Consider the following 24,159-nt stretch of genomic DNA (forward strand, 5'->3'; position numbering starts at 1 on the left):
GTGAGAAATGTCATCTTTCAATGGGATTCATGTCCTCCTGGATCAAATACTGGTCCTGTTTCTAAGGAGGGAAGGGGAGAGTAAATGTTTGGATGGGCAACCTGCCGTCTCTGCCACTCTCAGCACAGGCAGGTTGTGATTCCGTGGGTAGTCATGGGTGGAGGAGATGGGCAGGGTCCACATCGTGAAGAGTATTGTGTGTCATGTGTAGGGGATGGAACTTTATTCTGTAGGTGCTGGGGAGTTGCTGAAAGGCTTTACTCAGGGGAGTGACATGACTGCTTCTGTGTTTCAGAAAGATTGTTTTACCATAAATAAAGTGGACAGTCTGGGGGAAATGAAGGCCAAAGGGACTAGGAGTGGGTATCAGTTAGGAATCTGATGGAACAGAGTGAATGAGAAATGAGGACCACATGAAGAAAGGTGGTGGTTTTAGGAATGGAGAAGAGGGGGTTCTGACACGCGCAGCATGTAGTGTCCAGGCTTTGGCTCTTGACCATTGAGGCAGTTGAGACACAGCCTGGCTTTGCTGTCTGGGTATGTTGCTACTAATTGAGACAGGGAATGCAGGAGGGAGAGCAGGTTTGGAGGGGAGTGGGTTTGGGGGTACATAATGAATCCAGTTTGAAGTGGCTCTGGGGCCTCCAGGAGATGCTGGTAGGTAACTAGTTGTATATATAGATCTGGAGCTTGGGAAATAGGAGATACCAATTCAAGAGTCATCAAGGTGTGGTTATGGGTGAACCCTGAGATTACAAACTGGGAGTGTGGTAGCAAGGAGATGAGACATTGGCAAATATGGGCCAGGCCAGTGTCAATTTCCATTTTCTAAATGAGGTTTTCTAGGTCAAACTATTTTTTTAAAATACAGTTTTATTGAGATATGGTCATATAACATACAGTCATTCAAAGTGTACAATCAGTTGTTCACAGTATCGTCATATAGTTGTCCTTTCATCACCACAAACTTTGAACATTTTCATTACTCCAAAAAAATAAAATGAAAATTAGAATAAAAGAGAGCATCTAAAACATCCCATTCCCCTCTTCCCCTCATTTTCACTTTTGAAAAATACAGTTTAATTGAGATATATTCATTCACACACCCTATAGTCATCCACAGTGTACAGTCATTCACAGCACCATCATACGGTTTGTGTTCATCACCAGAATCAATTTTTGAACCTTTTCCTTTCTCCAAAATAAAAATAAAAGCAAAAAAGAACACCTAAATCTTTCCATCCCCTCCATCCCACCCTATTCTTCATCTAATTTTTGTCCCAATTTTTCCACTCATGTGTCCAAACACTGGATAAAGGAGCGCCAAGCCACAAGGTTTTCACAGTCACACAGTCACACTATGCAATCTACATGCTATACAGTTGTCTTCAAGAATCAAGGTCACTGGGTTGCAGTTTTAGGTCAAACTATTTTGAAAATTATTTCCTAGACTAGTCTATTTTATAAAAGTAGAGAGAAACTATAAATATAAATATGGAAAGATTTACTAGCAGAATCTTTAAGTATGTGGAAACAGGTATTAATAATTTTCTAGAATTAAGAGACCACAAAAAAAGGTAGTTTTTTGTACCTCTGCTTTTGCTGTAGAAAGGGCAGGATAAAATGATAAAGGGACTCTGGAATAAGGAATGGTGTCTTTGGGCAAGATAGTCTTTCATTAGGCTGAAATGATCCAAGAGAGTAGGAAATTAGAAATATAATTTCTGCCACTTACCCATCAGCTTTTCCAGTCTCTCCTTCCAAGGGTAGTTATTAACTTTGTATTTTCAGCTACATGTTTAGTTAGTGATAAACCATTAATAAAAGAAGATTTAGGTAGCTGCCCCCAGGTAAGACTTGCCTCTCATGCACCCTTCGGATTTTTCACAAATACAGTGAAAAATATTGAGGGAAAGGGTGGCTTTATTTATATTGTTTGCTTTTCGTTGGTAGAAAGGAGGCATATATATGTCCTGGATCTTTAGGATAAGGAAATAGTCTTTCAAAAAAATTTGTTGTCTCATGATTGATACACAGCTAGCCATCTGGACTAATCCAAGTTACTTCTACTTCATCTCTGTGTTGGCTCTTAAATAAACAAACAAACCCCAAATAGTAGAGTAACAATTCATGTATTCATAATTTAAGTGGTTTAAAAGGGTATAAGAAAAGTAAAGTCTTTGGCCCCTCTCCTGAGCGACTTACCCAAATGTGACCACTGTTAACATACTTGTATATCCTTCTGGGGCTATATGTGTGTATTATTTAAAACTTACACAGATACACATAAGATCATTCTCTACATTCTGGTTGATGTACCATGTTGTTTTTAATGGTTGCATAGTATTGATGAGCTCTCACTTATTTAAGCAATCTTCTGTTGATGAACATTTAGGTTACTTCTATTTTTTTCATATTGCAAAGAATGACATAAAGAACATCTTGGTAGACATATTTTTGCATATTGATGCAGGTAAGTCAAGGTGATTAATTCTTCCCAATGGAATTGCTGTGGATTTTAGATTAGTATAGGTATTTCCTTATTGCTTCCCAAAAAAGCCTTTGTCATATGCGCCAACAACATATGAGAATGTGTGAGCTTCCCCTGAATGAATGAATTAATGAACTAATGAACACACACTAATTGACCACCTACTTGTGTGCCAAGGCCCTATGTGATGTCCTGGAAATGGAAAGATGCATAATGAATGATTGTCTCTGGCCACAAGTAACTCACAGTTTGCTGGGAAAGATGGAGGTGGGGAGAGGAAGGGTGAGGAGTAGCTAAGATGGAGTTTTGGTCTCAGATGGAACTGGTTTAGTTCCTGGTTCTGCTGCTTATCAGCTGAGTGGATGTGAGGAAACCCCTTCATCTCCCTAAGCCTCTTGTTTCTTCATTTGAAAATGGGGATAATACTGTTGGCTTCCCTGGTTTTTATGAAAATTAAGTAAGAAATTTAGATAAAGTTTTTAATAGAATGCCCATCATAATATGCCTACCACATGGTGATGATGGTGTGGATGACTATTACACTTGAACTAGTGATTTCAGTGCAGTGATAATGACCATAATAGTGTGCCTAGGATGGAGGGTTCTGTTTGCCTGGAAGTGTTTGGGAAGGCTTCAGATAGCAGTTGTATCTGAGCCAAGTCTGGAAGTTTGAATAATAATTTGCCATGAAGTTGTATCAGGAGGAAATATATTCATTTTAATAAGCTTATCCAAAAAAGTGCACTGTAATAGGAAACCTCATTAAAATATTGGAAAAATCAGTTAACAAGGGTATCATGACCCCTGGTGCTTGAATTTTCAACCTTATAAGTAACTCAGTTTTGTCTTATCCATGTTTCTTTCTGGTTTTGTTTTGGAGACTTAATCAAAAGGATAATTCCTCAGTTTCATTTTAATTTCCTTCTTGCTTCTTTTTAAATTTACAGTGGTAAATCTGTGTTTATTATGGAAAATGTCAAAATATATAACAGACTTTTTAATATATTTTTTAACTGTGTCTACTTCTTTTATGAAGTTCCTGTTCTTTGCCCCATTTCTTTTGGGGAATTTATCTTTTGTTTTCTTTCTGGTTAGTAACAATTCTTTATATATTAAAATATTAGTCATTATTCTTTCATTTATGTTGAAAATATTTTTATCCATTTTGTTATTTTCTTCTTAATTTTGTACCTCTTTTTGTTAAAGGGAGGATACAGATGTATATCATTAGTGAAATCTATCAGTCTTTTCCTTCAGGATTTCTGCCTGGTTTCACTTTTAGGACGTCTTTCTTGAGATTATATAAACATCCATTTTCTCCTAGTATTTATGTTCTATTTTTAAATATTAAAGTATTTAGTCCTTTTTAAATTTATGTTGATGTATAGAGAGGGAATCTTAATTTTTTATAAGTGATAGTTGGGTATGTTCCATATTATTTAGCGAATAATTTACCCTTTTCCTGCTGGTTTGAAATGTCACCATTTTCATGTTTTGAATTCTTGCATATGTTTGGCTCTGTTTCTGGACATTTTAGTCTTTCTCATTAATCTTTTTGCCTTTTCTGGCATTAGTGCCATAGTGTATCAATTAATATAGCTATATATTAGCTCTTCAGTGCATTTTAATATCTGATAGGGTATGTCCTGCCCTATTAATCTTTTTAAAATTTAGCTGCCTGTTCTTAAGCATGTATTTTTTGAGATTGACTTTAAAATCATTTTGTTAGTTTCCCCTTGAAATCCCATTGAGATCTTGATTGTAATTGAGTTAAATTTATAGTGAAAAAATATATACTTCCCCATTAATTTGAGGAAATGGATTTCTTTACAATATTCAGTCTTCTCCAAGAATATGGTATACCTCCCAGTTTATTCAAGGATTTTCCTGTGTGCCTTTGTAAACGTTTTCACTTTTAGTCGTATTGTTTCTGCACATTTCTTGTTAAGTATATTCCTAATTGAGTAATATTTGTTTTTATTGTGAATGGAATTTTTTCCATTATACAGTATTTTCAACCTAGTTATTTTTGTTGTATAGGAAAGACATACCTGTAAGCATAGGTTCAAATTTCCAAATAAAACCTGAAGTCTTTGAAGTAATTTTAAAGTTATTTTCTTTGAAATTTTCTTAAGTTCAATAAAATGAAATTTGAAAAGTTAATCTTATGAGAAACTTGCATCCTTGATAACATGTTTCCAAAATGAGGCATCCAATACTGGTTTTTTAAAGGCTGTTTCTCAGATAGGTTGAATAGTTTTCCCATTTTCCAGCAGAGGTCAGTGTTTTACTAATTTATTAGTTTGAGGTGGGGCTTTGTTTGTCTCTGTAGTCTCCCACATTTATTTAGTCATTTAATCAGCAGACTGGGGTTATTTGAACTGGAAGGCATTTTGAAGATCATCCACGTCAGTTCTTTCATTTTGCAGGTGAGGGAGTAGACCTAAATGAGAAATGACTTGTCCAAACTCACACAGTCACACAGAGTGAGGCTGAACCCTGGGTTTCTTGATTCTTAGCCCAGGGTCCTTGTTTCTAAAAGACTGTTTAATAGATAGTCACCAAAATCACAGAAAAGAAAAAGTGCAGTTTAGTGTTTCAGTATAAGTTATATTTTGGAGGAAGGGAAGCCGATGTTCAATTTTGGGGGTTAAGTTCAATTTAAAAATTCTTTATGAATAAGATGCTGGATTCACAGGTTATAATAATAACTGGGTGTATCTGACTGCAAAACAGCTGACTTTTCTTTTTTCTTTTACCTAAATGTAGAATTACTGGTAGTGAAAGTGACCTTTGATATATAATATCTTGTTCTTCATGATGACTGTGGATATAACATCAGTACCTGTATATGGCGAATAGAATTACTGCCACCACCCTTTCTCCACAGCCTCCTTGATTATGTTTGAAAGAAATAATATAATCATTTAATTACACCTATGTAAAAAAATACTAACAAGGAATCTGTTGTCTTTTCCAATAAATACATCAAATAATAAAAAAATGTTTTTTATTCTATGTTATGGTCGGTAGACAAATCAGGGCAAAGAAATCAGGGAAACACTCAAGAGAAGTGTAAGATAAAATTATGAAGTGGGCAAAATGCCATTTGTAGAGAAATATCCTTCCCTTTAATCACTTGGCTCCACCCTATCACTGTGTCCTCTGTAGCTCTTAGGACAGGGTCTTCCACATAGTAAGTTCCTAGAAATGACTATTTATTGATTTGCTTACATTGAATTTTAATTGATGTGCAAATCTTCAGGAAATTTTTTTTTGCTTCCTTTTTCCTATCAAGCTGCTCTTGCAGGTTTTAGGGAGCATTAAAGATTTCATGAGCAAGTGTCTCACCTACCAGAAGAAGACTTATTGAAGCAGATAACAAGGGTGGCTGGAGTGAAAAAAGTACTTGAACTCATTGGAAAAAGACATTATATAAAAACCAGGTACTATTATTTCAAAGTAATAGGTTACTTTATCTTAGGTCTGCAGTAATAGGATTTTTTATAGATGGTATTAGGCTCATATTAGCCGAGCTATGAGTCCTTACCTAGGACTTGAAAGAAGAAAGCAAGTAGAAGAAATATAATGTGCCTTGTTTTTATTTTAGTTAAATGTACTGAACCAGAAAGTTTGCAGGACTTTGAAGTGCTCATTTAACATCTTGGTAAAACAAATGGTGGAAGCCAGGGAGAAGTTTCCATTTTGCTAAGCTCTTAAGGCTTAGGAATCAGGCGGCACTATAATTATTTAGAATAATGACTTTAAGAGCTCATCTTCGTAAAAGTGAGAAAAATAGAAATAGCACAAAAAAGCACCCTTATATTTCTGTATCTGGAGAAATTGTTCTTCATAACTCTCAAGAGTAAACCAGGCTTTTTTTTTTTCTTTCCTGTCTTCTTGAGCACAACCCCATATGAACCTGTGATGTAGAATGGGTGGCCCTCCACACTCTTCCCCCAAATCTTAATTTATTTCTCAATTGTGTTACACAGGTAAAGAAGGAATTGTTCTTAAAATTCTCAGAATCACTAAGCTTTGATTCTTAAGAGATCTGAGAAATTGAGGAGTTCTTTTCTCCCATTTTTTTTAGATAAAGAAAAGTGGACAACAAGAGGCTGTTTAAGGTTAGTTAAGAATTGTAGGAAGTTCTGTTATTTCTTCTCAGTTTATTGTCCTTTCTTGAACTATAAAGGACTAATGGTTGTTATTAATAACAGTGAAATTATCCCAAAGTCAGAGCCAAAATAAATGCAACATTTAAAAAAATGCCATTTGGTTAAAGCTGCTGTTGCTGATCCTATTTTCTGCAAAGCATTTTTGCATATCTGCAATAAAGACAGTCGAATTCTTTTTTTCCAGTAAGATTTATTAAGTATCTGCTAAGACAGGATAAGCTGAAATATATTAGGTTTTTTTGTTGTTGTTATTTTACCTTATGGTAGATGCTCTAAAACAGGGGTCAGCAAACTTCTTCTGTAAAGAGCCAGATGGTAAGTATTTGGGGCTTTGCAGGTCATACAGCTTCTTTTGCAGCTGCTCAGCTCTGTTGTAGTGTGAAAGCAGAGCATGGCTGGGTTCCTGAAACTTTATTTACAGAAGCAGATAGTGAACCACATTTTGCTCATGGCAGTAGTTTGCCCACCCTTGCAGTAAAACCCTCTCCCTTTTTAAAAATTGTTTTATCATGGTTAACATATATACAACACAAAATTCCCACTCTAACCACTATTGTGTACAAGTCAATAATATTAATTACATTTGCAATATTGCACTACTAGCACCACCATCTATTACTGAAACTTTTTCATCACATGAAACAGAAACTGTACCCATTAAGCAATAACTCTCCATTTTCCAATCCTCCCCCTCAACTCCTAGAACCTGTAAACCACTGTTGGTATTTATATGGTATCTTATTCTAGGTGTTATATATAAGTGACATCATACAATGTCTGTCCTTTTTTGTCTGCTTTATTTAACTCAACATGTTGTAGCGTGTATCAGAGCATCATTCCTTTTTATGGCTGAATAATATTCCATTGTATGTTTATCCATTCACCTGTTGATGGATGCTTGAGTTGCTTCTGCCTTTTGGCTATTGTGAGTAATGCTGCTATGAACATTGGCATAGCCCCTTCCCCCCCTTTTTGTCCTCAGCACCTAGCTCACTGTCTTTCATATAGGAGACAATTGTAGTTGTTTGTTTATTGTGATGATGATTAAGAAAATATAAATCAAATTTTGGTAAATGAAATTATTTCCTGCGGACTTATAATTTTGGAGTTATTTTCTAGACAACATTCTAACCTTAAGATGTAATTTAAAAAACACACTTAAGAAAACAGTTAATATATTTGAAGGACTTCTTCAAAAGAAGAATGGCAGTTATTCTGAGTATTCATAAAGATACTGCTTTTTCTAAAGGAAAATAGCTTTGTTCTAATTATACAGATGAAAGACATAAGCAATAGAGAGAAATACAAAGAAGAAATTAAAAATAAATGCAAATCCCAAAACCCAGAGGCAACCACTGATGATAGCTACATTTAAATCTCTTGCTGGATACCTTCTGTTGACCCCTCTGTATCTACTGTCTTCCTTTTCCACTTGCTTGGTGCCTGGCTGTAGACTGCATCAACTGGGATCCTAGTCCTTTGGTTTCTGGTAGGATTCAGCCAATAGGAGTCACCAGCAGGAGATCAAAGGGTACAGGAGAATGTAATAGGGATATTTGTCCCTGAGGACCCCTTCACTCCCTGCTGCTTCATCTGTTAGTGGCCACACTCCTATCTGGCAACCCCCCAAGCACAATTCTTTTGGTGCCCATACTATGTCCTCTCCACCCCCCTTGCACCTTAAGATCTAGTGGTCAAGGGTCTAGCAATTGTTACCCTGGGGCACTACATCATCTGTTGCTTTCTTTAAGCCCTGACCACACTTTAAATAGTCCATTTATTAAACTTTTTCATATACCCAGTTTGAGTGTGCCATCTATTTCTCAGCATAATCTTGACCTGACTGATATAAATATTATATCAAGTTTGATCCCGCCACCAAAGCAGATAAGTAGAACTTTTCCTGTCTGCTCTTCTTGTCCATGTAAGAAATAAAGAACTTCCACAAGAGTTTTTGCAAGTCTATGAGGTTAGGAGCTAGGAAACCTGAGTTAAAATTCCAGCGCTGGCATTTACTAGCCAGAGTATCATCTCTTTGAACTTTTGTTTTCCAGTTTGAAAAAAGAGGATAAAAATATCTAACTCATAGGACTATTGGGAAGAGTAAATGAGGTAAAGTTTTTTAAAGTGCTTAACACAATGTCTGGCACAAGGCTTTTGACTGTTGAAAGGGATTGTAAAAGAACAGCTCGATTTTCCTTGGTTTGTAAACAGAGATTTTGCCAAATACATGATGAGTTCTTTAAAAGGAAAAGACCCTCTGTAATAGGGGGAATCCTTCCCTATCACACCTGCATCTATTACCGCACATTTCAGAGAGCCTTCATCACTTCCTCCTTTGCTCAGGAGTTGAACATATCTTAAGTACCTCTCCCCTACGCATTTCTATCTGACAGCAGGAGAATTACGACCCCCTTGCAGGTAGTTTGGGCAAATAGGTAATCTACATAATAACTCTTAGACTGTTTAGTATTACTATTTCAATTGCTCAAAAAGAAATAATTTTCAGAGCCAACAGAAAAAGAATATGTTATTCATATCCCTAACTATAGTAATACCTAAATTATTGAACACTTACTACAGAATTTTTATACACCTTTTATGTATTTATTTAGTCACCCTATAAAGAAGATACTAGTATTATTTCCATCTTAAGGAGAAGAAAATAAGTTTTAAGGAGATGTTAAATAACTTGATTAATGTTTGTTAGCTAATAAGAGGTAGTTAAGGGATTCAAACCCAGGCAGTCCCTAGAAGCCTGTGAACTCAACTGCCATGCTGTGCTGCCTCCAAGCCTCTTGTTCTTGAGATGCCAGAAGGCTGATATTTTTAAAGGATTTCTTTAAAAATTGGTTATAAGGAACACGGTAAAAAAATTGAAACCACACTAAAGGGTAGAGTGGAAACAAAGTATCCTTCTCATGCAAGTAATCCTGTTCTTGAATTCCTTTCCCCAGAAGCAGCCCCTGTTATCAATTTCTTTTGTAGCCTCTTCAGGATATCCTTATAGGAGTGTGGCAGTATAGAAGTTGTAGAAGGGTGATGGTCTTTATAATCCATTTTAGCTCAACTTTTGTCCTCTTGTCCCAGATATTTTTCTAGGCTCTCTTGAGTTAGGTAGGAGGAGGATGCTGTTGGTGATATCCTCAGCTGCTAAGTCCCCAAATACTGTTCAAGCTTCTTATTTCTTTGCTTTCATCTTTACCTAGAGGAATCTAAATTCCTGTCGTTTCCTACTTACTTCATTTAAATACATAGTCAAAGGGTTGAATAAAAACCTCAAACTCATAATGGTTTTACATGTAAGGCATACAGAGATTTTCTTACATCCTGAATACTTTATTAGCTGATTTAGCAGATTATATTTAGTCTGCCATTCCTGGGGAGACTAGGAGATGGGCTACCTTACATGGTGTTGGGTACCTGTCCCCAGTGCTCTTGTGACAAATACAGTCCTCCTTGTGTTTTGATGCAAACATTAGTACCTATCTTAAAAGAAAGGATTTTGTAATAACAATGCCCAGGTGGTCAATCATGTGATAATCATGTCTTTAGCAGATGATTCTTACTACAGTATGCTTGGTTCTTCATGGAGATTTCCTGAATGGCAAAATACATTGTGACCAATCATAACAGAAAGGTGGTTTAGTTGAATACTCCTTAAAAACATTAAGGATTTGCAGAAAAATATATGTATATTCTTAAAATCCAATTTTTATACATACATATCAGAAATTGAATATTTATTATTACTGCAATCATGAAAAGGGTTTTGTTTATTATACTCTGTACTATTTTACTATGAAGAGTGATTTAAGCAGTCGTGGTTCAAGCTGTTCTTTTGAGACAACCATAATGAGTTTCAAAGCATAGAGTATTGATTTTTGAGAGTTCTGCCACATAAGATGAATTATTTGTTCTATATTTTATTTTAGGATTTCAACTTCTTCATGTTTTAGAAGCATGTTGGGTGGAAGTCCCTGTTTCTGTAATCAGCCACAAGATCTAAGGAGTAGGCATGCAGAAACGGATTTAGTTGACAGCTAGTATTAATAGCTTAGAGACTCTTTACTTCATAATAGTCTTATCCAGATTTAAGGTAGAGGCAATTTGACTGATATTTCATAGCTAGTGAGTGGTTGTGCTGGGATTCAGGGCAGCCTATTGAGAATCCTGTACACTCAACCTCTGTGCTTTCCTGTCTTCAAGGAGCTTGTCCTCAGCATTCTATCCTCCTTCTCTCTGCCTAACCCACTGATTCCTTTTGTCATTAGGGCAGTATGCATTGGTGAATCATCCACCTGGAACAGCAGGCCCTCAGGCTCATTGTATGAGCTGAATGACTTTTGGGAGTAATTGGACCTCTCTGAGCTTCAATTTCTTTATCTGTGAAACGAGATAATGATCCCCGCCTCCTGCCTCACCAGATGGATGTACAGTATCAGCTGATTTCAGGCTGTAGCATAGTGCCTGACACATTGTGGGAACTTAACAAATGTTAGTTTCTGTGCTCTTCTCTCTTGTAGAAACTGGACTTTCTTTAAGATTGGGATTGTCTGCATTGATAATTACTTGATATTGTCAGGATTCTAAGATAAGTATATTCTAGGGACCACTCATTATATCTTTTACTCATATTCTTTCTTTCATAGTAAATAGAACTGAGCCTAACATCTGTATGGGGAAAAACAAAAACTCTTCCCAGAAGGTAGAGAAAAGGATTCCTCCTTCTTATAGGACCATGCACATTCTTGCAGCATAGGATAAGAGCCAGTCACACCAAGCTGCATGGACAAGGAGGACTCGATGGAAGTTGAACTGAGGTTTTTTATGATTGATATGACTGGACAAGTTAACAAAAAGTGCAGAAGTCCCTTACAGTCCTGAGAACCACAAAGAACAAAGGTTTGCAGGCAGGAAGTCATGGGGTGAGTTTGTGACACAATGGATCAATCAGTTTAACGGGGATTGTCAGAGTATAGTGGGAGATGACATTGAAGAGGTAATTGAGATGAGACTGTAGTGGCTTGTGCATGCCCAGTTAAGGCATTTGGATGTTATCATTAAGTGGTTGTAATTGACTGAAAGTTTTTCAGTAAGGGGGTGTCAAGATGGAGGCTATATGTTAAGATGGATTAGAAGTGGGAGGGACTGGAGATGGGTAACCAGTTGGACTTTCAGGAGAAATGGCATATTTAGAATAACAATTGAGAAGAAAACCATGGCAATAGTACAGAGGGGTATTTGAAGAAGTAGCTACTGAGTCAGTCAGATTCTGAAGAGGAGTTTGTGGTAGTCATGGCCATAAAAATAAGCTGGAAAAGAAGAAGGAGAAATAAATGGAAATATAAGAACCATACATGTTAAAAGTAGGTTAGAACAAATCTCATATGTTCGATCTCACTGAGTGAAATAATTAGAATAAGTAAACTCATAGAGTCAGACCCTAGAATATAGGTTACCAGGGGACAGGATGGGAATAGGGAATTGGGAATAGGGAGTTAAGACTTCAAATGTGTATAGAATTTCTATTTGGGACGATGGAAAAGTTTTGGTAATGGATTGTGGTGATAGTAGCACAATACTGTGAACGTAATTAACAGCACTGAAATATATATTTGAATGTGGTTAAAGGGAAACTTTTAGGCTATATATATATGTTACTAGAATAAAAATTAAAAAAAAAATCCATGGAGCTGTACAACACAAACAGTGAGCCCTAAGTTAAACTATGGACTATAGTTAATAGTACAGTTATAAAAATGTGTTTTCATCACTTGTAACAAATGTACCACACCAGTGCAAGGTGTTATTCATAGGGAATAATAGGGTGATATATAGGAATCCTGTATTTTATGCATGATTGTTCTGTAATCCCACAACTTTCTTAATAAAATTTTTTTTTAATTTTTTGAAAAGATTAGAAAGTGCTACATAACTCCTGGGCTCTAATGCTTATTAGTCTCAACTCTCTGTTCATTATTAGGACAAGGAGAGTATGCTGGCTGTACTGATTATATTCTGAAAAACTCAGGGTTGGGAATTTGCTAAGAGGGTCAGGGGCCCAGTTGTTGCTTTCCCAGCCAGAGTTTAAAAGGATGTTTTGTGAAGGTGAACTGAATCATCAGTGCCTAGCACAGTATTCCAATCTCAGGAATAAAAGGCATTTTATAGACTCTCCTTCCTGCATTTTCTTTCAAGACCTAGTTCAGATGCTTTTTTTTGGTCAGTGAGAATTCAGCATCTCAGCATCTGTCCCCATCTCTCCACTAAAATTATCCTTATCCCAATGATTCGCTAGTTGCCAAATCTAATAGATATTACAGTCCTTCCTTTCCTTGTCCTCTGTGCCACTTTTGACAATTTCCACTCCCCTCTTCTTGAAACTCTTTTTTCTTATATTCTATAACAGGGGTTAGCAAACTATGGTCTGCAGGTCCAATCTGGCCCACTGTCTGTTTTTAAAAATAAAGTTTTATTGGCACACAGCCACACCCATTCATTTATGTATTGTCTGTGGCTACTTTTGTACTTTTGGCTTGCAAAGTCTAAATTATTTACTGTCTGGTCTGCCAACCCTTGTTCTATGACATCACTTTTCCCTGGTTTTCTTCCCCCGTCTTTGGCTGTCCTAAACCCTGGAGCAGAGAGAACATGTAAGAGCCAGTTATAAGATAAGATTGTTAAAGCTCTGGTTAAAAATTACCTAAGGTACTAAAGAATCTCCACCCCTTTCCCTGCCAGCTCATTCAAGAAATTGTAAGTAACAGTTGTTAATTAAGGAAAAATAAGCTATTGTAATAAATGTAATTATCATATTTGGGTACTGTGTTGAGGAGTTTACAAAGCATAATCTAGTTTAATTTTCATGACCAGTCCTGTGAAGTGGATACTGCTTTTAGTTCTGTTTTACATATGAGAAAATTAAAGCACAGAGAGGTTAGTAGCTTGCCTGGGGCTACACAACTAAGAAATAGCCCAAAGCCCATGTCCCTACCCACCACATCAGGCTGCCTCCAGAGGGCACTGCTGTTACAGAGCCAGCACCGATTGAAAAGAGAGAAGATATTTGTGAACAAATACAGTCTGTGGGGCTGGGTGAGTTATTGGAAGATTACCTTTGGTTTTCAAGTGCAAAATGGCATTAGAAAGCCAGCAAAGCCTGAAGAAAAACACCCAACAAGCCATGATACTGCAAAACAATCTTGTGATTTCCAGAGACCACTTTCTGAAGTGTTGCAATCCTGGTGCAACTGGGCCTCTTTGGCTCTGTTAGTCACATTCTCTGCTAGCAGGGACCTGTGAAGCAAGCAACCACAGGATTGAACAAAAGAAGGATGGGTTGGCTGTTCTTGCACACTGTGCTAATATTAGTGCCCTCTATAAATGAGCATTGGTGACTCAAAAATAGAGCCGGGCTAGAGGCATATGAAGTACATGTGCATCGGCAAAGGGTTTTCTCTCCTGTTTCGCTTTCTGAGCTTTGACCTTGCGGTGTGTTAGGGTAGGTTTGGCATATTCCTGTCTTAGTGAGGACTGACTGAGGGTGGGACCAGCGTATGCAAGGGAAGAAGAAGGAAACTTGCTAAGCCAGCAGGTAATTTTCAAGCCCCGTTGACCCTAACACCTTCGGGGAGGGAAAGCATCCATCACAGTATTGTGTCAGTGAGGAGCCCCAGGCATGTGTGGGGGCATACAGAGCACAGGAAGAACCTTAAGGATGACAACAAATAGGTGAAGTCAGGTAAGATATGAACTATTTTTTTTTTCCAGAAAGCACTTGCATTTACCAGATAGCAGTCACAGATCAGAAGGGGGGGTCTTAAGGACATGAAGCCCTTGGCAGTAGGTGATGGCCCTGTGATTGAAAGGAGCAGCAGTAGTAACCCTGTGGGCAGGGTGTCCAACGCTACCATCCCAGTTAGAAAGTCGGGACCCCTGCCTGTGAAGGACCGCTTTAGAGCCTCTTGCCACTGTAAAACCCTAAGCCTGCTCTTTCTTGCTTGGTGGTTGCAGAGCTCTCTTTGAACAAGCAGCTGTGCAAGGTAAATACTCTGGCCATTTTCTTGTTCCATAATGTTGCCTCCTTGAGCCAAACCCATACATGTTACAGTTCTTAAAATAAGGGGATGTCATGCTAGGATTGATCCATGCTGCAGATAATATACTAGTCTTTCAGGGTTTCTTTGGCCTAGAATTCTATTAAAATTCAAGCATGAAAGATGACTTGGAAAAAAAATTATAACCCTCAAGGAAATTTGCTGTCTGGTGGGGCAGACAGAGGCATATACAATTGGCTGTAGTACAAGACAGACTACAGTGAGAGCTATAATCAAAGTACAGGGAGAAACAAGAATAGAGGAAGAGAGATTAATTCTAACTAAAGGGATGTGAGAACACTATTTTCTTACCTTTCTGTTTCCTTTCCTTGTTTTCTTCTTCTAGCTGACTAAGTGTGGATGCTCCGAAATTCTAACTTCTCTTTCTAGTGTATTGACTCTGGTGGAAATCCGATCGATTCTCCTGGCCTAGCTTCCCTTTCTGTTTCTTTGCCTTTGCTTCCCAAATCCCCATGCCATAGCCTGAATCACTTCACACTCATGTCTTCCCTTCTTCCTCAGCCTGATCCTTCTGCCCCAGCACATAAGCTACCTGCTCCCCACTTTCTTCTCATTGCTGTTCTCCTGCTGCCTTTCCCTTGGTTTCTGAAATAGCCTCAGATCCTAATCTGACACATCCTTAAAAACCAGGTCAAATCAGAGTTCCTCCTGAATCCTTCCCTTGAACACCTAGCTAGAATTGCTCTCTCTCTGTTGAAGGCTCTAGTACTTGTTGTTTTTATGGGTTTTAGGGCAGTTAGCAGGGCAATTCCAATTTAGGGCAATTCCAGTTAGATTGGAATGGGTGTTACATGTGTGCATATTTTATGGTAACTGGACTGTCATCTTCTGAAGGGCAGGGACTATGCATCCTCCCAGAGGACTTTACAAAGCCACTTCGCACACTGTTAAGAGGCAGGAAACAGGACAAAGTGTGTGAGTATGTGTTCTAGGTGTAGAAGGAAAAGCTGAGTTTTGAGCCTAAAAGCTCCCTGGCAACAGGAAGAGGACACGGAGGGAGCAAAGTGCAAGTGCATAGGTCAGTGTCAATCTCAAGAGAGACAAATGAGCTGGATAGGAGCAGGGACAGATGTCAGGGACCAGGGCCTTTAGCAAATTGGTATTGGAATAGATATCAGGTTTACATGAGAAGGTCATGACTGTAACCTGAGACATGCTTTGCTGGATTTAGGCTGGCAGAAATTGACAGGTGACTGCTGGGAGCCAGAGAGAAGCTGGGCTCACTTCATAGTTTTGCAGGTAGTCAGAACAGCTGCTGATAGCATAGGCCACCAGAGCTGGCAATCTGAACATCTCAACTCCAAACACCTTGTTCCACAGAATTTATGACTTCTAACCTTGGCATGTCCCTGGCATGATGCTATATGAGTGGTTAGTCTGTTACTAAGCTGTAGGTCACCCAGAAGCCCCCAGGACAGCCTTTGGGAGGTCAGAGCCTAATACAGAAAGACTGCTGGGTAGGATGTGAAATGTGGCTCTTCTGCTGGTACTGGTACATCAAGCTTCCTGCCAGAGGCTGGAGGACCAGTCCCTGGGCCTCATAAAATTTTTGGAGATCCTCCACCTAGTGTCCTTTATTGCCTTCTTCATAGGAATCGGCCTATAGTGTGATAGGGTTTTTATAGCCTCCAGAACCTTGCCTTCCACCCTGAGCTCCAGGAGCTTGCTCTTCCCTGCTGATGCTGCAGCCAGTTCTGGTGCCTGGGCTCCCTGTGAAGGTTCTATCCAAAGGAGCAGTTATGGGACACCATCTTGCACCTTTGGGATGTGTCTGAGTAGGTTAAAGCCTGCTCTCACATGAATCTGGGGAATCCTGAAAACCTAGCTGGCCCTGCCTCTCCAGTGGGAGGGGAAAAGACAGAGTAGAGCCATCTGAGCTGCCTTGTACTCTAAACCCTTCCTGTTCACTGACTTTGAGGACAGCCCCATCATTTCCAGCTTCTCCACATCCTCTCCCACTCCTCCCCCACCCTAGGACATTGGTTCCCAAACCTGGTGCATGTTTAGAATCACCTGGATGCTTAAAAATAAAAAAATTCTTATGCCTTATCCTTTGGAGATCCTTTTTAACTAGGTGTGGATGGAGGCCTGGAAATTTGGCATTTTTGTACATACATACATAAAAGAACTGCTAGAAAGATGGATGATCCTTTTTTGTCTGACTGCACTTTTCTTGGATTTTTCTTCAGTGACCTTATGTTACTTTAGAAACCAGAGAAAGAATAGATGTTATTAAAAAACAAAATCCAGAACATGAAGTAATCAGTTACTTCCAGGAACCATTAACCCTCTTAAATTTGTTTCTCTATTCCACAGGGGGACTTGATCTCATCTTCATGCCAGGTCTTGGGTTTGACAAACAGGGCAACCGGCTGGGGAGGGGGAAGGGCTACTACGACACTTACCTGAAGCGTTGTCTGCAGCACCAGGAGGTGAAACCCTACACTTTGGCCTTGGCTTTCAAAGAGCAGATTTGCCTCCAGGTCCCAGTGGATGAAAATGACATGAAAGTAGACGAAGTCCTTTACGAAGACTCCTCAGCATCTTAACTCCAGATGACTACAGCCAAATAATCAGTGTTTTGTACTGAGAAAAGCAAAGGACATGAATTTTCTTTTGGCTAAAAATAGTTGAAATTGCACACTAAGGTGAATGTGGACTACATTGTTTTAGTATAATTATAAAATATCTAACATAAAAACCGTCTTTAAAAATCAATGGAAGTGTGTATGGCAGAATATTGATTAAAAGGGAGGATGTCATCATATGATTTTAATTTCCTGGTGTTAATGTGACAAGTTGATCTTTCTGCTTCACAGTTTAAGTTAAATTTTTGGGAGGAGCTGTAGTGGAATCAGAGTGTGAGAAGAAGTTAAACTCACTGGGAGCAGGTGCTGAATCTCATTATGTCCTGTCATGGGCCTGGCCAGTCTCTGGTGGGCATATAGACATTCACTGATAATTAATTGATTTGTTGATGTTTGCTTTGTATACAAAGTTCCCTTCCTGTATTATATCATATGACCTATCTATCACCCTGAAATTTTATGTTTGGCACTTTGTAGCTTTTGTTAGTATTTATGATTTAAATACTTTAATTAAACTGATTGGTTCCCAACTCTGTCATTCTATATGTTAGCCTCTTAGGAGTTAGTTGAAGGTCCGATATCGTGTAAGTTAGAAATGATTTCTGTTTTATTTGTGGTTTCTGTTTTGGAAATGAAATTCGCTGTGGGCTGAAAATTGTCAGATGGCATCACAGCTAGGGAGCGGTAATTTGTGGGGAGAAGATTTGGTTATAACCAGGAACCCCCGAGTCTTCCGGATGCTGCTGTCTCCCTCACACCCTATGTCCAGCCTGTCATGGGCTCCTGTTTTGCCTCTGAAATGCCTCTTACATCTCTTCTCTCTTTTCCATCCTACTGTCCCCTTCCTCCTTTTTTCCAGGCTCTCAGCATTTCTAAGCTGAACTGGGCAAGAGACTCCTTTTTGGCTTCCTAGCCTTCAGTGTTGCCTCTCCAATTTATTTCTGAAACTGCAGTCAAAACGATCTTATAAAACACGAATCTGACCGTGAAACATCCCTGACTGGAATCTTTGGGTGGCTGTTCAGAGCCAAGCAGATAAAGGCCATTTGCCTTCCTTTATGTACAATGCCATTTAAGATGGGCCTCCCACCTATCTTTTCCTGGCCTCTTATATTTCCACTCCCATGTTCTCCATAGGCACCACTTATACAAGTTTACATCTAGTTTCCTGGTCATTGCAGGCTTCTTTTGCCCTTTGCGCTTTGTAAACATGCTTTTTTCGCTCTGTCTGAAATGTTCTTTCTTCATTTGTTCATCTGGAAAATTCCTGTTCATCCTTCAAGACTCAGCTCAGTGTCACCTCTTCTATGAAGTCTTCCTCTACTTCTTCTCTCGTTGAAACACCACTGGCCTTTGTCCTCCTCTTCATATTGTTCTACTTATCAGGTATTGGTTGTCAAACCTGTCCCCTTTCCTGGACTATGATCTCCAAAGAGCTGGGATGATCTTGATACTTCTAATACATAGTAGACACCTATGTATATAGTGAGTGTTCAATAAATTTCATGGAATGAGTTAATCGATTACATACAAATGGTTCAATTAAAAACATGATTCCTTTCTTTGGAGAATAGCATATGATTTGATGTTTTATGCACAAAAATAAAAATATTTTTAAAGTGTCAATTAGGCTAAAATTAGATTTATAGTACAACGAGAAATAGGAGTGAAGCAGAATTTCTACAGGCTATAAAATCATATCACTGTATTGGTTAAAATCTTATTAAGTGGCAATCTCTTTGCAAATTGCCTGTGATACAACACATTCTGGTTTAATGCTTTTTCAATAACTGTTTCTTTCTCTTCTACCTTTGTAGAGAGGTTTCATGAGCTGGGAAGAAATTTTGTTTTTAATTATATTTTCCCAACATTATTCCACACTGAGTCTCCAGCAATTTGTCAATTACAGTTCAAGCATTCCTACTTGTACTGGCTCCTGCAGAAAGCTTCTGTTCCTGGGATTCTCCTATAGGGAATCACTGGGGGAAGACAGCAGAGTAGGGAGCTCCAAGATTCACTCCTTTAAAAACAGCTAGTGGACAGGCATAAACTATCTGAAACAGCTGTTCTGGGGCTCCAGAAGCCAAGGAGCACTGTACAGCATCCAGGAAGGAGTAGGATGGAGAGGCTGAGAAACTAAGGTAAAAAACTGAGTAACTCTGCAGCGGCTGCTGGCACCCATCCCCCATTCACAAAGTGAGCCCCCTTGGGTCCAGTCCCTGGGTGGCTGCTGCAGATGGAGAGGGACGTAGAAGTCCTCTTCCCCAAGAAAAGGGGGAGGCATGGCTGAATACTGATTACAGGTTTTGATTGGCAAATTTAGATTGCTGGGTCCCAGCTCCAAACTGCTTTTAACCCATCTTAGATAGGCACCGTGCAGCCAATGTCTCACCACCACCCAAGACAGGGGCAAAAGCCATAGAGGTTTAAAGATGCAGGGCCTCCCTAGGGCTGTGGAGAACAGCTTGCTGAGTAGCATGATCTGCTGTGCAGACCAGGAAAGCTCACCTTCGGGGAGCCATTAAAAAGGATTTTAGCATCTTTCCTGACTCCCCAGGGCTCTTTGGAAATGGTGTGCAGCCCTTTTGTGGGTCCCTAGCCCTGTTTATGCTGGGAAATACTGACTTGGGAAAGTCCTCTCTGGGGTGATCCTCCTCCCAGAATTTGGCCTCCAGGCAAAACAGCTAGAGACAATGGAAGGAGAGTAAAACAAACTATAGAGGCAAAACAAAACAAAAACCAGTAGAACAGATCAAGATTCCTGGGAAGGAACAGAGGAAAGGAAGCTTCCCCCTGGGGTGAAACAATTGCACAAATAGTGCAATATTAAAATTTGTACTGCTTACCCAGGGCAAGAATCATATGAAGAAGAGCTGAATAAATTTGATCAGTTAAACACGAGCAATCCTAAAGGTCTGGAATAAGTCAAACCAAGTGTTAAAGAAGAGCCTCAACACAAAGCAAATCAACAATACAACCCTAGGCAAGAGAGAGAAACTGACCTTCAGAGTAAACTCATCAAGATAAATATATGCCTGGACATCAGCAAAAAATTACAAGCCATACTAGGAAACAGGATGATATGGTTTTGTCAAAGGAACTAATTAGAAATTCAGTTGTGTAGATATGACAGTTTTTGTAGGCATCACACACAGTTTTTGGCAACCTAATCACATAATGATGGAAATATTTCCAAGTATCCATTTTGGTATGCTTTTCTCTTAGCACAAATCTCTTTCTGAAAGTAGTTCCCTTCTTTCTCACTGATAAAACGTGACCCTTATCCTGAATATTCAAATCAGATTAATTTATTTTTTGAAAATATCTGCTTAGGTAGCAATTTACTGGTGGCCATTTGGAATCTCAAAAAGGTCAGAAAATTTGGAACACTGGCCTTTGTGTAAAAGATAAGTGCAAAACTCATCTTTAGGTTTGACAACTCTTTTAAAAGTACTTTACCTTGAGATAATCAGAGAACTTCAGGTAATCAAAAATATCTTCCATAAATACTTCCTGTCTCATCAGAAAGTACTGTAATTATCCTACTGTCCTGGTTTGCTAATGCTGCCACTATGCAAAATCCCAGAAATGGATTGGCTTTTATAAAGGGGGTTTGTTTGGTTACAAATTTACGAGTTCTAAGGCCATAAAATTGTCTAAACTAAGGCATCAACAAGAGGATACCTTCACTGAAGAACGGCCAATGGTGTCCAGAACACCCCTCTCAGCTGGGAAAGCACATGGCTGGCATCTGCTCTTCCTTTGCTCCCAGGTTGCGTTTCAAAATGGCTTTCTCCAAAATGTCTCTGGATCTCTCTTAGCTTCTCCAGGGCAAACTCTGGGCTAGCATCTCCAAACGTTTCCAAGCATCCCTGAGCATCTCTGTCAGCTCCCAAGTATCTCTCCAGAAGCCTCTTTCAGCTGCTTTTGGGGCATTTTGTCCTCTCTTAGCTTCTCCGGAGCAAACTCTGGGCTAGCATCTCAAAGCATCAGCCAGCGTCTGGGTCTCCTCCTTTTAAAGGGACTCCAGTAAACTAACCAAGACCTACCCTAAATGGATGGGGTCAAATCTCCATGGAAACATCCATTCAAGAGGTCACACCTTAATCAGAAAGATTAATAAATCTGCCCCCACAAGATTGCACTAAAGAATATGGCTTTGGGGGGGGGGCATAATCTATCCAAACTGGCACACTTATTATACTTAAAGCTCTTAATTTTATAAAATTAATGTCAGTGACACCTTCAGCACCTGATGCCTTTCTCTCCTGTGAGTGATGTAGTGATTCTATTGCTGAGACCTTAATGTGGAATCTGTCCCCCCTTTTTAAAATTCTAGTCAAAGTAGACATCCCATCAGGGATTAGATTAAATAGTTTGTCCATAATGCATTGTTTTAATTTAAATATAAAATAATTTTGTAGAAATGTATCCTTTCCCCTTCATCTTTCCTTTAACAATTTCGTTCTTGTAGTAATACTGTAAGCTGAAACATGTTGGAAACATCTTTTCTTCTACCCAACTACCCACCCTGAGAAATTTGTTCCTCTACTTATTTCTTCAGGTTGTCAGCAATGTTTTCTGTATGCCATCCAACAGTACCTCCTGACAAAAGGATACATCAATTACTCGTTTTTCATGCCTGTCTTTATTATTATTACCCATCTACCCAAACACTGGATTAAGGGGGTGTCAGTCACAAGGTTTTCACAATAACATGGTCACATGATAAATGCCATATAGTTATACAATCATTATCAAGGATCAAGGCTACTGGATTACAGTTCAACGATTTCAGGTATTTCCTTCTGGCTATTCTAATACACTAGAAACGAAAAAGAAATAGCTATATAATGAGTCAGTAGTCATAATCATTTGTTAAATCTTAACTTCTCAATTACAATTCCTCCCTCTCATTTGATCATTCTCTCAATCTTCAGGGATAGCTGAGCAATGACCATTCTAACTGCTTCGTGATGGAAGGGGGTGTTGATGCTATGGGGTGGAGGAATGAAACTCGTTGCTGTTCTTAGACTAGTACCGCTGGATTTCAGGGCTTGTCTGGCATAGAAGCCATCTGGAGGCTTTAAATTTCTGAAAAAATAATAGGTAAAACTTTTAATAATAGGTATAACTTTTGTGCATGTTATTTTAAAAATTGTTTTGCAAGTTTTTATCTATATTTCCATGGCAGGAAGAACAAGTATTTTCTAAATCATATTTTTTTGCCTTTTGCAAAAAGTTGAGAAAACTTCTAAAAGTTTTTTAAAGTCTTCTAAACATTTATGATTATATTTAATGACCATTGTTTTTTATAATATAAATTCAGTTTTATTGAGATATATTCACATACCATACAAACATGCATAGTGTATAATCAGCTGTTCACAGTACCTCATATAGTTAAGCATTCACCACTCCAATCTATTTTTGAACATCTTCCTTATACCAGAAAGAATCAGAATAAGAATAAAAAATAAAAAAGAACACCCAAATCATCCCCCCATCCCACCCTACTTTTCATTTACTTTTTGTCCCCATTTATCTACTCGTCCATCCATACACTGGATAAAGGGAGTGCGATCCACAGGGTTTTCACAATCACACTGTCACCCCTTGTAATCTACATTGTTATACAATTGTCTTCAAGAGTCAGGGCTACTGGGTTGGAGTTTGATAGTTTCAGGTGTTTACTTCTAACTATTCCAATGCATTAAAACCTAAAAAGGGTTATCTATATAGTGCATAAGAATGTCCACCAGAGTGACTTCTCAACTCCATTTGCAATCTCTCAGCCACTGAAACTTTATTTTGTTTCATTCTGCATCCCTCTTTTGGTGAAGAAGATGTTCTTAATCCCACAGTGCTGGGTCCATGTTTATCCCTGGGAGTCATATTCTGCGTTGCCAGGGAGATTTACACCCCCGGGAGTCAGGTCCCACATAGGGAGGATGAACCTTGTTTTTAAAGTATTAGAGTTAGTGTCTCATGATTTTAAATATTGCTAAAACGTGGTGCAGATATGCCTTCATTTAGATTGTGTAGGTTCTGTTAATTATGATTTCTTCCCACTTCCACGAGCTAATATCACAAGGCATCATTTATATGAAGACAAGGTTCATCACTAACCATGGTGGGTAGAAATCCCTACTTCAGAAATCTTCGTGATAATTTCACATTTTGGGGCAGACTTCCAGGCAAACCTGAGTTATTTTTTTCCTGTCATATGATCAGTGAACAGCTTGTATCAGGAGAAGTATCAGGTACAATTTTGCTTGTTGCTCACTTATTAGACTTATTGTTGGTGTGCTGTTTCTTTGCAGAAAGCTTTTTAAGTCACTTGTCCATTTTCAGAGGGTTAGTTTATAAAAACTAGGCAGTATAATAGGTAAATCCATGTGTTGTGACTTGAAGTTATGTATTCATGTTTACCCCAGAAAACGTGTTCCTAATCTTAATCCATTCCTCTATGTGTGAATCCCATTGTAAATAGGACCTTTAGAAGATGTTACTTTTGGTTAAATTGTGGCCAAGTGAATCAGGATGAGTCTTAATCATATTACTGGAGGCCTTACAGAGAAGGTACAGGGGAAAAGTCACAGAGAAAGAAGACATTGCCATGGGCATTGCCATGTGAAGGAAGGACTAAGGACCTGAGGATCCCTAGCAGCTAGCCCCAGAATGTCACAGCTTTCAGATAGAAAGCACTGTCTTACTGATGGCCTGGATCTTGGACTTCTCCTAGCTTCAAAACTGTGAGCCAGTAAATTCCTGCTGTTAAG

The 24,159-nt window shown here is 38.7% G+C and overlaps 1 protein-coding gene across 3 annotated transcripts in view; it reads left to right on the plus strand.

Moving 5' to 3' along the window:
- LOC119531699 (5-formyltetrahydrofolate cyclo-ligase) overlaps positions 1-19,318 on the plus strand; it is a 65,211-nt gene extending 45,893 nt beyond the window's left edge. For 2 of the 3 annotated variants that reach the window (XM_037833255.1, XM_037833256.1), the window contains exon 3: positions 17,106-17,338. In XM_037833255.1, coding sequence (XP_037689183.1) covers positions 17,106-17,338 — 233 coding nt within the window. Of the gene's footprint in view, positions 1-17,105 lie in introns of all 3 variants that reach the window. The other variant, XM_037833254.1, reaches the window with a different exon arrangement.
- Positions 19,319-24,159: the final 4,841 nt, after the last annotated feature.

This window comes from Choloepus didactylus, chromosome 4 (assembly GCF_015220235.1).
Source record: "Choloepus didactylus isolate mChoDid1 chromosome 4, mChoDid1.pri, whole genome shotgun sequence".
Taxonomy (NCBI): domain Eukaryota; kingdom Metazoa; phylum Chordata; class Mammalia; order Pilosa; family Megalonychidae; genus Choloepus; species Choloepus didactylus.